At 39.8% G+C, this 16233-nt stretch overlaps 1 protein-coding gene across 1 annotated transcript in view; it reads left to right on the top strand.

The window, feature by feature from the left end:
- The window catches only part of LOC128645074 (cytosolic phospholipase A2 delta-like), a 183387-nt gene that overhangs the window by 141974 nt on the left and 25180 nt on the right, over positions 1-16233 (top strand). Inside the window, exons 14-16 of the mRNA XM_053697830.1 lie at positions 3814-3931; positions 6292-6429; positions 15556-15663. Coding sequence (XP_053553805.1) covers positions 3814-3931; positions 6292-6429; positions 15556-15663 — 364 coding nt within the window. The remainder of the gene's footprint in view (positions 1-3813; positions 3932-6291; positions 6430-15555; positions 15664-16233) is intronic.

The following is a 16233-nucleotide window of genomic DNA, read 5'->3' as shown; positions in this document are numbered from 1 at the left end:
GTTTTACTATATCCAGCGTCACACACTCTTAGTTTTACTATATCCAGCGACACACACTATTAGTTTCACTATATCCACCGACACACACTATTAGTTTTACTATATCCAGCGACACACACTATTAGTTTTACTATATCCAGCGACACACACTATTAGTTTCACTATATCCAGCGACACACACTATTAGTTTCACTATATCCAGCGACACACACTATTAGTTTCACTATTTCCAGCGTCACACACCCTTAGTTTTACTATATCCAGCGTCACACATTCTTAGTTTTACTATATCCAGCGACACACACTATTAGTTTCACTATATCCAGCGACACACACTATTAGTTTTACTATATCCAGCGACACACACTATTAGTTTCACTATATCCAGCGACACACACTATTAGTTTTACTATATCCAGCGTCACACACTCTTAGTTTCACTATTTCCAGCGTCACACACTCTTAGTTTTACTATATCCAGCGACACACACTATTAGTTTTACTATATCCAGCGACACACACTATTAGTTTCACTATATCCAGCGACACACCCTCTTAGTTTCACTATTTCCAGTGGCATACACTCTTAGTTTCACTATTTACAGCGGCACACACTATTAGTTTCACTATTTCCAGTGTCACACACTATTAGTTTCACTATTTACAGCGGCACACACTCTTAGTTTCACTATTTCCAGCTTCACACACTATTAGTTTTACTATATCCAGCGTCACACACTCTTAGTTTCACTATTTCCAGCGTCACACACCCTTAGTTTTACTATATCCAGCGTCACACACTCTTAGTTTTACTATATCCAGCGACACACACTATTAGTTTCACTATATCCACCGACACACACTATTAGTTTTACTATATCCAGCGACACACACTATTAGTTTTACTATATCCAGCGACACACACTATTAGTTTCACTATATCCAGCGACACACACTATTAGTTTCACTATATCCAGCGACACACACTATTAGTTTCACTATTTCCAGCGTCACACACCCTTAGTTTTACTATATCCAGCGTCACACACTCTTAGTTTTACTATATCCAGCGACACACACTATTAGTTTCACTATATCCAGCGACACACACTATTAGTTTTACTATATCCAGCGACACACACTATTAGTTTCACTATATCCAGCGACACACACTATTAGTTTCACTATATCCAGCGACACACCCTCTTAGTTTCACTATTTCCAGCGGCATACACTCTTAGTTTCACTATTTACAGCGGCACACACTATTAGTTTCACTATTTCCAGTGTCACACACTATTAGTTTCACTATTTACAGCGGCACACGCTATTAGTTTCACTATTTACAGCGGCACACACTATTAGTTTCACTATTTACAGCGGCACACACTATTAGTTTCACTATTTACAGCGTCACACACTATTAGTTTCACTATTTACAGCATCACACACTATTAGTTTTACTATATCCAGCGTCACACACTCTTAGTTTCACTATTTCCAGCGTCACACACCCTTAGTTTTACTATATCCAGCGTCACACACTCTTAGTTTTACTATATCCAGCGACACACACTATTAGTTTCACTATATCCACCGACACACACTATTAGTTTTACTATATCCAGCGACACACACTATTAGTTTTACTATATCCAGCGACACACACTATTAGTTTCACTATATCCAGCGACACACACTATTAGTTTCACTATATCCAGCGACACACACTATTAGTTTCACTATTTCCAGCGTCACACACCCTTAGTTTTACTATATCCAGCGTCACACACTCTTAGTTTTACTATATCCAGCGACACACACTATTAGTTTCACTATATCCAGCGACACACACTATTAGTTTCACTATATCCAGCGACACACACTATTAGTTTTACTATATCCAGCGACACACACTATTAGTTTCACTATATCCAGCGACACACACTATTAGTTTTACTATATCCAGCGTCACACACTCTTAGTTTCACTATTTCCAGCGTCACACACTCTTAGTTTTACTATATCCAGCGACACACACTATTAGTTTTACTATATCCAGCGACACACACTATTAGTTTCACTATATCCAGCGACACACCCTCTTAGTTTCACTATTTCCAGCGGCATACACTCTTAGTTTCACTATTTACAGCGGCACACACTATTAGTTTCACTATTTCCAGTGTCACACACTATTAGTTTCACTATTTACAGCGGCACACGCTATTAGTTTCACTATTTACAGCGGCACACACTATTAGTTTCACTATTTACAGCGGCACACACTCTTAGTTTCACTTTTTCTAGCAGCACACACTCATAGGCTCGCCGGAAACAGCAGTTATGAAGCAGCGGTCTTAAGAACACTGCTTCATAACTGGTCCGCTGCCTCTGTGGCTGCGGACATCATTCATGCCAATCCTATACAATCGGGCTGATTGACACCCCCTGCTAGCGACCGATTGGCCGCAAATCTACAGGGGGCGGCATTGCACAAACAGTTCTGGTGAACTGCTTGTGCAATGTTAAATGTCGGCATTCAGCAATGTCTGTTGGTCATTATACGCTAGAGCGTAATATGTCGGACATTGATAAATTGGCCCCTTAGTTTGAACTTTTCCAGCAGCACACACTTTTAGTTTTACTATTACCAGCAGCACACTCTCTTAGTTACACTATTTCCAGCAGCACACACTCTTAGTTTCACTATTACCAGCAGCACACATTCTTAGCTTCACTATTTCCAGCAGCATACACTCTTAGGTGTAGATTTAACAAATGGCGGACGGACATGATTCTCTGTAGCACAACATCAATAAATACCGACAGCATGCACTTTATCATACCGACGGCATTTATCATTGAACAAGCATTTCTTGTGAAATGCTTGTGCAATGTCGCCCCCTGCACATTCACAGACAATTGACCGCTAGCATCGGGATGATTGATGTCCGCCACCTCAGCTAGGTCGAGCGCTCGACCTTTGATAAATCTACCTCTTAGTTTCACTATTACCTGCAGCACACATTCTTAGTTTCACTATTACCATCAGCACAAATTCTTAGTTTCACTATTACCATCAGCACAAATTCTTAGTTTCACTATTACCATCAGCACAAATTCTTAGTTTCATTATTACCATCAACACAAATTCTTAGTTTCACTAAGCAGTACACTTAGTTTTACTAAGCAGCACACTTAGTTTCACTAAGCAGCACACTTAGAGGCCAATTTAACAAAGGTCTTGCGGACCTGATCCGACAGTGCGGATCAGGTCCGCAAGACCTCGCTGTATGCGGAGAGCAATACGCTCACACTCTTATGGTGGCAGGGTTTCTAATATGGCCACCACAGTGTTGCTGCACAAAAAAACTGACATTATATGGAAGATTGTGCAAATCCATATTCTTTGGAGTAGACTAACCAGGGGGAACAACAGTCAGCAAAGCACCTTTTCTTGATGGCGCCTCTTGCTATCTGTGGGTGCCTGTTTTTGTGTGATTTTAGATGTCTGAAGTATGTTTGTGGGTGCACAGGCACCTGCTATGTTGAGTGATTTTGACTACACAGGCTGGTTAGCAATAAACAGTTACTCTTTATTTAAATGTGACCTTCAATAGCTGCAGCTTTTTTATTTGTTTGTTAAAAATTACATTTCACTTTTGTACTATTAAATAACAACCAATTTTCAAAATACAGTGACAGATCAATGTTACAAACGTTAAATGTTTATTATACAGTCTAATACTTACAGTTCTACATGTTTGTTCATACACCCTGTATCTGACCAAATGCTTTCTTCTGTTGTAGAGGAATGAGAGCAAACTTTCTGATCAGAAAGCAGCTCTACAGAATGGACAAAACCCTTTACCTATCTACCTTGCTATGAATGTCAAGCAAGATGAAATTACTACACTAGATTTCAAAGGTAAGTCATACCTGACACAGCTGATAAATTGAAGTAAACGGTACAACATCGGGGAAGGGTCAGCAAACCTTTTCTCTAAGAAGCCAGATAGTAAAGGTTTTAGGCTTTGTGGCCAAGAAGCAAAATCGAAGATACTTTGTAGATAAAACATGAATTTGCACAAATTGTTATTCAAAATATATAACAAACGAACCACTCAGAAACTTCTTAAAGGGACACTATTTGAACTGAGATCACAAGGTTACTTAAAGTGAATGTCCATTTTCGGTTTCTGTTAGCCTGCTATACTTTCATCTATCATCTACACTAGTTAAATCGCTATATTTTTTCTTTCACACTCCTCCCAGAGTCGACTTCCTTATTTTAAATGTTTGATGTATACAGTGGTCCCACCCGCCGTATACGTAAGGCTGAAGCGCGCTCTCGAGATATAGTGGTCCTGCGCATGCGCAAATCTGAGAGATCGGATGAGAAGTGGTATACTTTGCGATGGCAGCGGTATTGAGCATGCGTGAATCGTGGACGCGCATCTAGAATCCATAAGCAAAATTTGGATTAGCACATAGCAATAACGTGATGTTGTCGGAAAGGGGCCAACCGCCGCGGGGGGAAACTATGATTAGTGGAGAGTATTTTAAGAATATGTCAATCAATAATGATCGATGTCGGGCGAAGAAGCGGTGCGAAGGGAGAGAAACTATAGTTATTTTAAGCTTATTAGTCAGATGGCGTGATCTATTGTAGTTAACTTTCATTTAAGTAGCATGGCATAGTTGCTTCCCCAAATATTGCAGACTCATCCTAAAGAAATTGCAAAATAAATGTGGGTGTTTCCATATTTAACTTGAAACGTCAGATAATTTGTGAAGACCATTCACCATTAACTTTCATTAACAAAACCTACCATAGCTTTCATATGCTTTTAAAAAAGTAATATTTGCTCCCACAATAAAACATTATTAGACAGAACCTAGGTGTAGCTTCTCTTGTTCTGTTTTTTTTCTTTGTAGCATCTATGAGTTTCTTTTCTTTTTGTTTGTTTTGTAAAAGGGATTCCTGTACTATAATATTTTTTTTGTTTTTATGCTTTTGAGGCATGTCACCATCCACCAATAAAGCAATTGGTGTTCAGCCTAACTGGCAGTGAGCAATCCGTACTTAAATGTACAGTAAAGTCAAAATTAAACGTTCAAGAGTCAGATAGAGCATGCAGTTGTAAACAACTTATTGTCCAATATACTTCTCTCTTTTACTATCCCCTGCTGAAAATCATTCCCAGGCAGGCACAGGAGCAGCAAGGCACTACTGGGAGGTTACTGCTAATTGATGTCTGCACATAAATAAATGCCTCTTGTCATTGGTTCACCCAATATATTCAGTAGTGCCTTCCTGCTCCTATAACAAAGGATACCAAGAGAATGCAGACAATTTGATAATACATGTACATTGGGAAGTTGTTTTAAATTGCATGCACTATCTGAATCATGAAAGAAAACTTTAAGTTTCAAGGAACAATTGTACACCGAAATGCTTTTCCTGTCAACTTCAAATTCAGAAGACACAGATTTAAAGTAAAGGGACATTAAACACACAATACACTTCATAAGCATAGTATTAAGGGTATTCCCCACCTCTCTCTAGTCTATGGGTGTTGCGATATTGAAATGTATCTTTCACTACATTCCAGTACTGGCCTGTTTGCACATGTGCAGTAACTCTCCTTCAGATACCTGCAGTGTAACCTAAGTTCCATAATGACAGCACCCATGATTAGAAGGAAGTGCATGAAATGTAGTTAGCGTTTAATGTCCCTTTAAAAAGGAACATGGAATTCAAATGTAAACTTGCATGACTCTGATACAAGTTAAAAATGTAACTTTAAATACATCAAATTTACTTCTTTCTTTAGTTGAACCATAGCGTCTTTCCACCTTAAAAGCATTAAACTCATGATCAAAGTTGTGCCGTCCCCTGATGTTGCTGTGATACAGCCTATCAGCAAATTATTTGCAGCATTTGCTCCAGCGTACACATCCTGATTATACCAGATTTAGAACTGTGTGCAGGTGTTAAACAGAGAATTTGCTTGAAAATAATATGCTATAACAAAATGAAGTATTTTATTTTTGCAGTAGAATGTCCCTTTATCTATAAATATCATTAGAATGCAATATTTTGACAGCATTGTATTGAGAAAATGTTTTTTATAATTACCTCATGTAGTTTACATGTTAAAAAGTCATTTATCATCGCTCATACGGCCTCTTCTTCATTTAAATGATTTATCTCTGCGATCTTTATGTCTTTCTCAAATTATTGCTTTGATGACTCCACTGAAATATGCCAATGTCTGTTTTCAGAGTGGTGTGAGTTCACCCCATATGAGGTAGGACTTTTGAAATATGGAGCTTCCATTCGCACTGAAGATTTCGGGAGTGAGTTCTTTATGGGTCGATTGATGAAGAAACAAGTTGAGCCTCGTATCTGCTACCTGCAAGGTACTGACTTTCAACTGTAAAAGTTCAGCAACAAATGGCTGATAAGGTCTAAAGAGGACAACATTTACAGATTTGTAGATCTTTCTCAAAATTTCATATGTTGTGTATGGTTTCTCTGAAAGGGACAGGAAAGTCAAAATCTAACTTGCATGTTTTAAAGAGAGCACGCCATTTTAAGAGACATTTAAAAACATAATTTATGCTTACCTGATAAATTTATTTCTCTTGTAGTGTATCCAGTCCACGGATCATCCATTACTTATGGGATATTAACTCCTCCCCAACAGGAAGTGCAAGAGGATTCACCCAGCAGAGCTGCTATATAGCTCCTCCCCTAAATGCCATTACCAGTCATTCGACCGAAAACATGCAGAGAAAGGAAAACCATAGGGTACAGTGGTGACTGTAGTTTAATGGAAAAATTACCTGCCTTAAAGTGACAGGGCGGGCCGTGGACTGGATACACTACAAGAGAAATAAATATATCAGGTAAGCATAAATTATGTTTTCTCTTGTTAAGTGTATCCAGTCCACGGATCATCCATTACTTATGGGATACCAATACCAAAGCTAAAGTACACGGATGACGGGAGGGACAGGCAGGCTCTTTATACGGAAGGAACCACTGCCTGAAGAACCTTTCTCCCAAAAACAGCCCCCGAAGAAGCAAAAGTGTCAAATTTGTAAAATTTGGAAAAAGTATGAAGAGAAGACCAAGTTGCAGCCTTGCAAATCTGTTCAACAGAAGCCTCATTCTTAAAGGCCCAAGTGGAAGCCACAGCTCTAGTAGAATGTGCTGTAATTCTTTCAGGAGGCTGCTGTCCAGCAGTCTCATAGGCTAACCGTATTATGCTACGAAGCCAAAAGGAGAGAGAGGTAGCCGAAGCTTTTTGACCTCTCCTCTGACCAGAATAAACGACAAACAGGGAAGACGTTTGTCGAAAATCCTTAGTTGCCTGTAGATAAAATTTCAGGGCACGGACTACATCTAGATTGTGTAGCAGACGTTCCTTTTTCGAAGAAGGATTAGGACACAAAGATGTAACCACAATCTCTTGATTGATATTCCTGTTAGTGACCACCTTAGGTAGGAACCCAGGTTTAGTACGCAGAACTACCTTGTCTGAATGAAAATTCAGATAAGGAGAATCACAATGTAAGGCAGATAACTCAGAGACTCTTCGAGCCGAGGAAATCGCCATTAAAAACAGAACTTTCCAAGATAACAACTTGATATCAATGGAATGAAGGGGTTCAAACGGAACCCCTGTAAAACATTAAGAACTAAGTTCAAACTCCATGGTGGAGCAACAGTTTTAAACACAGGCTTGATCCTAGCTAAAGCCTGACAAAAAGCTTGAACGTCCGGAACTTCTGACAGACGTTTGTGTAAAAGAATGGACAGAGCTGAAATCTGTCCCTTTAAGGAACTAGCGGATAAACCCTTTTCTAAACCTTCTTGTAGAAAAGACAATATCCTCGGAATCCTAACCTTACTCCATGAGTAACTCTTGGATTCGCACCAATATAAGTATTTGCGCCATATCTTATGGTAAATCTTTCTGGTAACAGGCTTCCTAGCCTGTATTAAGGTATCAATAACTGACTCAGAAAAACCACGTTTTGATAAAATCAAGCGTTCAATTTCCAAGCAGTCAGCTTCAGAGAAATTAGATTTTGATGTTTGAAGGGACCCTGGATCAGAAGGTCCTGTTTCAGAGGTAGCGACCAAGGTGGACAGGATGACATGTCCACTAGATCTGCATACCAAGTCCTGCGTGGCCATGCAGGCGCTATTAGAATCACTGATGCTCTCTCCTGTTTGATTCTGGCAATCAATCGAGGAAGCATCGGGAAGGGTGGAAACACATAAGCCATCCCGAAGGTCCAAGGTGCTGTCAAAGCATCTATCAGAACCGCTCCCGGATCCCTGGATCTGGACCCGTAACGAGGAAGCTTGGCGTTCTGTCGAGACGCCATGAGATCTATCTCTGGTTTGCCCCAACGTCGAAGTATTTGGGCAAAGACCTCCGGATGAAGTTCCCACTCCCCCGGATGAAAAGTCTGACGACTTAAGAAATCCGCCTCCCAGTTCTCCACTCCCGGGATGTGGATTGCTGACAGGTGGCAAGAGTGAGACTCTGCCCAGCGAATTATCTTTGATACTTCCATCATTGCTAGGGAGCTTCTGGTCCCTCCCTGATGGTTGATGTAAGCTACAGTCATGATGTTGTCCGACTGAAACCTGATGAACCCCCGAGTTGTTAACTGGGGCCAAGCCAGAAGGGCATTGAGAACTGCTCTCAATTCCAGAATGTTTATTGGTAGGAGACTCTCCTCCTGATTCCATTGTCCCTGAGCCTTCAGAGAATTCCAGACAGCGCCCCAACCTAGTAGGCTGGCGTCTGTTGTTACAATTGTCCAGTCCGGCCTGCTGAATGGCATCCCCCTGGACAGATGTGGCCGAGAAAGCCACCATAGAAGAGAATTTCTGGTCTCTTGATCCAGATTCAGAGTAGGGGACAAGTCTGAGTAATCCCCATTCCACTGACTTAGCATGCACAATTGCAGCGGTCTGAGATGTAGACGTGCAAAGGGTATTATGTCCATTGCTGCTACCATTAAGCCGATCACCTCCATGCATTGAGCTACTGACGGGTGTTGAATGGAATGAAGGACACGGCATGCATTTTGAAGCTTTGTTAACCTGTCTTCTGTCAGGTAAATCTTCATTTCTACAGAATCTATAAGAGTCCCCAAGAAGGGAACTCTTGTGAGTGGAAAGAGAGAACTCTTCTTTTCGTTCACCTTCCATCCATGCGACCTTAGAAATGCCAGTACTAACTCTGTATGAGACTTGGCAGTTTGAAAGCTTGAAGCTTGTATCAGAATGTCGTCTAGGTACGGAGCTACCGCAATTCCTCGCGGTCTTAGTACCGCCAGAAGAGCACCCAGAACCTTTGTGAAGATTCTCGGAGCCGTAGCCAATCCGAATGGAAGAGCTACAAACTGGTAATGCCTGTCTAGAAAGGCAAACCTTAGATACCGGTAATGATCTTTGTGAATCGGTATGTGAAGGTAAGCATCCTTTAAATCCACTGTGGTCATGTACTGACCCTTTTGGATCATGGGTAAAATTGTCCGAATAGTTTCCATTTTGAACGATGGAACTCTTAGGAATTTGTTTAGGATCTTTAAATCCAAGATTGGCCTGAAAGTTCCCTCTTTTTTGGGAACCACAAACAGATTTGAGCAAAACCCTTGTCCTTGTTCCGACCGCGGAACCGGATGGATCACTCCCATTAATAAAAGATCTTGTATGCAGCGTAGAAACGCCTCTTTCTTTATTTGGTTTGTTGACAACCTTGACAGATGAAATCTCCCTCTTGGGGGAGAGAATTTGAAGTCTAGAAGGTATCCCTGAGATATGATCTCTAACGCCCAGGGATCCTGGACATCTCTTGCCCAAGCCTGGGCGAAGAGAGAAAGTCTGCCCCCCACTAGATCCGTTCCCGGATCGGGGGCCCTCGATTCATGCTGTCTTAGGGGCAGCAGCAGGTTTCCTGGCCTGCTTGCCCTTGTTCCAGGACTGTTTAGGTCTCCAGCCTTGTCTGTAGCGAGCAACAGCTCCTTCCTGTTTTGGTGCAGAGGAAGTTGATGCTGCTCCTGCTTTGAAATTACGAAAGGAACGAAAATTAGACTGTCTAGCCTTAGGTTTGGCTCTGTCTTGAGGCAGGGCATGGCCTTTACCTCCTGTAATGTCAGCGATAATTTCTTTCAACCCGGGCCCGAATAAGGTCTGCCCTTTGAAAGGTATATTAAGCAATTTAGATTTAGAAGTAACGTCAGCTGACCAGGATTTTAGCCACAGTGCTCTGCGTGCCTGAATGGCGAATCCGGAATTCTTAGCCGTAAGTTTAGTTAAATGTACTACGGCATCTGAAATAAATGAGTTAGCTAACTTAAGGGCTTTAAGCTTGTGTGTAATCTCATCTAATGGAGCTGATTCAAGTGTCTCTTCCAGAGACTCAAACCAAAATGCTGCTGCAGCCGTGACAGGCGCAATGCATGCAAGAGGTTGCAATATAAAACCTTGTTGAACAAACATTTTCTTAAGGTAACCCTCTAACTTTTTATCCATTGGATCTGAAAAGGCACAGCTATCCTCCACCGGGATAGTGGTACGCTTAGCTAAAGTAGAAACTGCTCCCTCCACCTTAGGGACCGTTTGCCATAAGTCCCGTGTGGTGGCGTCTATTGGAAACATCTTTCTAAATATCGGAGGGGGTGAGAACGGCACACCGGGTCTATCCCACTCCTTAGTAACAATTCCAGTAAGTCTCTTAGGTATAGGAAAAACGTCAGTACTCGCCGGTACCGCAAAATATTTATCCAACCTACACATTTTCTCTGGTATTGCAACTGTGTTACAATCATTCAGAGCCGCTAACACCTCCCCTAGTAATACACGGAGGTTTTCCAGCTTAAATTTAAAATTTGAAATATCTGAATCCAGTTTGTTTGGATCAGAACCGTCACCCGCAGAATGAAGCTCTCCGTCCTCATGTTCTGCAAATTGTGACGCAGTGTCTGACATGGCCCTAATATTATCAGCGCACTCTGTTCTCACCCCAGAGTGATCACGCTTACCTCTTAGTTCTGGTAATTTAGCCAAAACTTCAGTCATAACAGTAGCCATATCCTGTAATGTGATTTGTAATGGCCGCCCAGATGTACTCGGCGCTACAATATCACGCACCTCCCGAGCGGGAGATGCAGGTACTGACACGTGAGGCGAGTTAGTCTGCATAACTCTCCCCTCGTTTGGTGAAATATGTTCAATTTGTACAGATTGACTTTTATTTAAAGTAGCATCAATACAGTTAGTACATAAATTTCTATTGGGCTCCACTTTGGCTTTAGCACATATAGCACAGATATCTTCCTCTGAATCAGACATGTTTAACACACTAGCAAATAAACTAGCAACTTGGAAATACTTTTCAAGTAATTTACTATAATATGAAAACGTACTGTGCCTATAAGAAGCACAGAAAAAGTTATGACAGTTGAAAATTAATAAACTGAAAAGTTATAGTATCAAATCTTTGTAAAAAACACAATTTTAGCAAAGGATTGCTCCCATTAGCAAAGGATAACTAACCCTGATAGCAGAAAAAAAGAAAAAAAATACAGAAATAAACGTTTTTTTATCACAGTCAACTACAATCTCACAGCTCTGCTGTGAGTGATTACCTCCCTCAAAACAAGTTTTGAAGACCCCTGAGTTCTGTAGAGATGAACCGGATCATGCAGGGAAGACAAACTTCTGACTGAATTTTTTGATGCGTAGCAAAAGCACCAAAAAAGGCCCCTCCCCCTCACACATAACAGTGAGAGAGATCAGTAAACTGTCATAAATTAAATAAAACGACTGCGAAGTGGAAAAAAATAGTGCCCAAAACATTTTTTCACCCAGTACCTCAGAAAATTAAACGATTTTACATGCCAGCAAAAAACGTTTAACATTAATAAATTGAGTGTTATTAAAAAGCCTGTTGCTAGTCCCTGCAAATTAGGCTAACGTTTTATGCATACAGTATAATTCCAGTGAAGTGCCATTCCCCAGAATACTGAAGTGTAAAATATACATACATGACAGCCTGATACCAGTTGCTGCTACTGCATTTAAGGCTGAGTTTACATTATATCGGTATGGCAGAATTTTCTCATCAATTCCATTGTCAGAAAATAATAAGCTGCTACATACCTCTTTGCAGATTAATCTGCCCGCTGTCCCCTGATCTGAAGTTTACCTCTCCTCAGATGGCCGAGAAACAGCAATATGATCTTAACTACTCCGGCTAAAATCATAGAAAAACTCAGGTAGATTCTTCTTCAAATTCTACCAGAGAAGGAATAACACACTCCGGTGCTATTATAAAATAACAAACTTTTGATTGAAGGTATGAAACTAAGTATAATCACCACAGTCCTCTCACACATCCTATCTATTCGTTGGGTGCAAGAGAATGACTGGTAATGGCAGTTAGGGGAGGAGCTATATAGCAGCTCTGCTGGGTGAATCCTCTTGCACTTCCTGTTGGGGAGGAGTTAATATCCCATAAGTAATGGATGATCCGTGGACTGGATACACTTAACAAGAGAAATTAATTTATATTTTCAAATTTACGTTGTTATCTTGGTATCCTTTGTTTGAATATAATATGTGCATACCCTTCATTATTAGGCTCTAGTTGGTGATTGGTGGCTACACACATTTGTCTCCTGTCATTGGCTCACTAGATGTGTTCAGCTAGCTCCCAGTAGTGCATAGCTACTCTGCAACTTTTGCTATGTGTTTAATCCCTTTGCATGCATTAAACACTTAAAAGGGATATTAAACACATTTTTTTTCTTTTATGATTCAGATAGAGCATACAGTTTTAAACAGCTTTCCAATTTACATATATTGTCAATTTTACTTTATTCTTTTGGTATCCGTTGTTGAAGGAGCAGCAATGCAGTCTATGAGTAAAGCTAAAGGCAAGCCGAAACGCGTGAGACTGCCCGCCTGCAGGTCTCAAGTCCAATATTTTTTGGCTTTTGTATCCTTTTGGATTTAACTTTTCACACAGAATACTACCAAGTTGTGGTTTTAAAACTTTTACCAATAAATGCAGCCACCTATCAACAGCTAGCTCCCACCTCCTGAGCCTACCTAGGAATACTTTTGAACACAGGAAACCAAGAGAACTAAGCAAATTATATAACAGAAGTAAACTGGAAATTTGTTCAAAATTGTATGCTCTATGTAAATTTTGAAGGAAAAGTTTTGGGTTTCATGTCCCTTTAACATGAAACCCAAAAATCTATTATTACTTGAATCCCTCATTTTCGAGACAGCTTGTTAGATACAGAAACTGCAGGACAGATAAGTGATTTTACCTGGACAAAAAGCTTTTTATATGCTCTGAGAACTCACCAACTGAATGCTCCTGTCCTGCCAGTAAGATACACAGATTTGAACGTATGTAAAGTTATGTTAAACATTCCCCTTTGTATAAACAGATCTGGAATGTTAGCAATATTTTAGAGTTTAATTCATCAGCTGCACACTTCAAAAGTAATTTTTTTTTTGTGACCTAACGGTTTGAACTGTTCTCCAATCGGCGCTCTAGCCATATAGCACTCACACCATTTTTTTGTGTGTGGGCAGTGGCTAGAGCGCCAATTGGAGAACGGTTTAAACCGTTAGCTCACAAAAAAATTACTTTTGAAGTGTGCAGCTAGGCCGCGGGGTATTTCAATTTCAGTGCTACATTAAAACGTAAGTTAAAGCGCATCTCCATTAAAGCTGATGAATTAAACTCCATCTTAAATATCGCTAGCATTCTGGATCTGTTTTTACAAAAGGGTAAAGTTTATCATCATTTTAATATTATTTAATATAAACTGCTGTATGTAAAATATTGTTTGTGATGCTGGTATCCTTGACATTGAAATACATTCTATGCTCTAAGAGGTAAACAGTTCCGAGATAGATCTATTGAGCTTAACTCCTGGATGTGACAAAATATCTTTCAACTGAGCAATTTCTGAATTGGGATGTTTTGGCAAGTTTTTTTCTGCAAGACATTAGTTTCATGGGTGGGCTTTATTGAATCTAGGTATTTACTATAAATACATACATTTTATATTAAACTTACCCCATTCCTGTAGCTACAGTCACTGTACTTGAATCTGTGTTTCTTACTCATAGAGAACACAAATATGGTCTGACTTCACAAGCATCACCGTAGTGAAGAATCTAAGGTGTATTGATGCAGACAGAATGCTTCAGATGAGACAAATGTGTACTGTTTCTGCTATCTCACACTGTTTCCACTTAAACCTGATCTGATTTGGAATTAAGAGATGGCGTACTGAACCTACATTCATTTGGCCTCACAAGAAAAAGAGGTCCAATGGCACTACTTTCAAATAAAAGGGAACTTATTGTGAATAAAGATTACTGGTAAGGAGTGGTATTAGATTATATCATTCCTCCCTGTTAAGTTATTTAACACAGTAGGTGCTATGTACTGAACACTGTTAATCAAAAAGCGGTACAGGACCGCAAATAAATGTACATTTAACAGCACTCTAGATCCCTTATAGTGGACTGGACATAGTGAGCTAGAAATGGCGGATATTTAAGGAAGGACAAAATTTAATTTAATGGATAGCACATTAAAAACACAGGAATGACTTCTAACCTAAATAAAAGTAAAATTGCGATGGCTGTGTTGCTTTTATAGAATCAATCTGCTGTGATTAAATATACTAAGTCTCCTGCTATATTAATAGGAATTAAATAATTATAATTTGAGTAACCTAGGATGTGGTTGTTAATCCATGGCTATCAATTGTATAATTTCTTACAGATTTCCACTATTATACTATAGAGGTAGAGGTTATAGTAGTTGGATTAAATCAAGTTTGGTTTGGTTATAGTAATAAGTGATTATGGCACATTGTGATGTTCCATATACAGTACATGAGGAATGAAATATTATAGACCTTATGGACCGGACTAAGATAATCCTGAAGTGGATTCAATGGCCCCAAGTTATCAAGGTCTGTCGGACCTGATACGACAGTGCGGATCAGGTCCGACAGACCTCGATGAATACGGCGAGCAATATACTCGCCGTATTCAGCATTGCACCAGCAGCTCACAAGAGCTGCTGGTGCAACGGCGCCCCCTGCAGACTCGTGGCCAATAGGCCGCCAGCAGGGGGGTGTCAATCCGGCGATGTCTGTCCGCCTGCTCAGAGCAGGCGGACAGGTTATGGAGCAGCGGTCTTTGTGACCGCTGCTTCATAACTGCTGTTTCTGTCGAGCCTGCAGGCTCGCCAGAAACACGGGACATCAAGCTCCATTCGGAGCTTGATAAATATGCCCCAATATATGTTAACTATATCACACTTACACACTAATTTGGCCTAAAAATAAAATGGTTTTTGATGGCTCAGAAATTTGTTATGTTGGAAACAAAACACTTTAGTTTGTTGTTAAAAATTTTAATTGGCTTAGGAAACTGAAATTAATTTCTGATCAACATCTTCTTTTTTATTTCTCTAGGTTTGTGGGGCAATGTCTTCTCTTTGAACCTTGTGGACACATGGTATCTCACCACACACATGGATACATTTTGGGACAACTGGATAAAAGACAGAATTAAAGATATTGGTAAATGTTTTTACTCTGTTATTTTTCACTTATACCTATGATTTTGGAGTATATCTTTTTAAAAGGGCCACTAAAATTAATGTTTCATGATTCAGATAAAGCATGCAATTTAAAACAACTTTCCAATATACTTTCATTATCAAACTGTGCACATTCTTTTCATATGCACACTTTCTGAGGCTCCAGTTCCTAATGAGCATGTGCAAAATTGCGTAGTATATATGCATTTTGTGATTGGCTGATAGGTGTCATATGATTGGATCGACTTTGAATTTCTGCCAGAAAATATTTTAATTCTCATTTCAAATTCAAAGTAAGTGCTATTTAAATTATGTAAACAATATTTTCCCCCCAAATTAAATTATATTAGTTTGTAATAAGCAAAAATGCCAGATTGTTGTTCCATAGGCACCCTACAACACATTTTCATCATGTGAAAATGATTATACATGGTTTAGGAAATAAAACTTAGACATAAGTACTTTGTGATCTTAATATTTATAGCTCAGAGGAGAAAAGAAGAGAGGTGATACAGTTGCATCTCTTCACCAGCAGTACCACCCCCTTAAA

Source organism: Bombina bombina, chromosome 1, assembly GCF_027579735.1.
Source record: "Bombina bombina isolate aBomBom1 chromosome 1, aBomBom1.pri, whole genome shotgun sequence".
Lineage (NCBI taxonomy): Eukaryota > Metazoa > Chordata > Amphibia > Anura > Bombinatoridae > Bombina > Bombina bombina.
The sequence above is the reverse complement of the archived record's forward strand: the minus strand, read 5'-3'. Positions and strand labels throughout refer to the sequence as shown.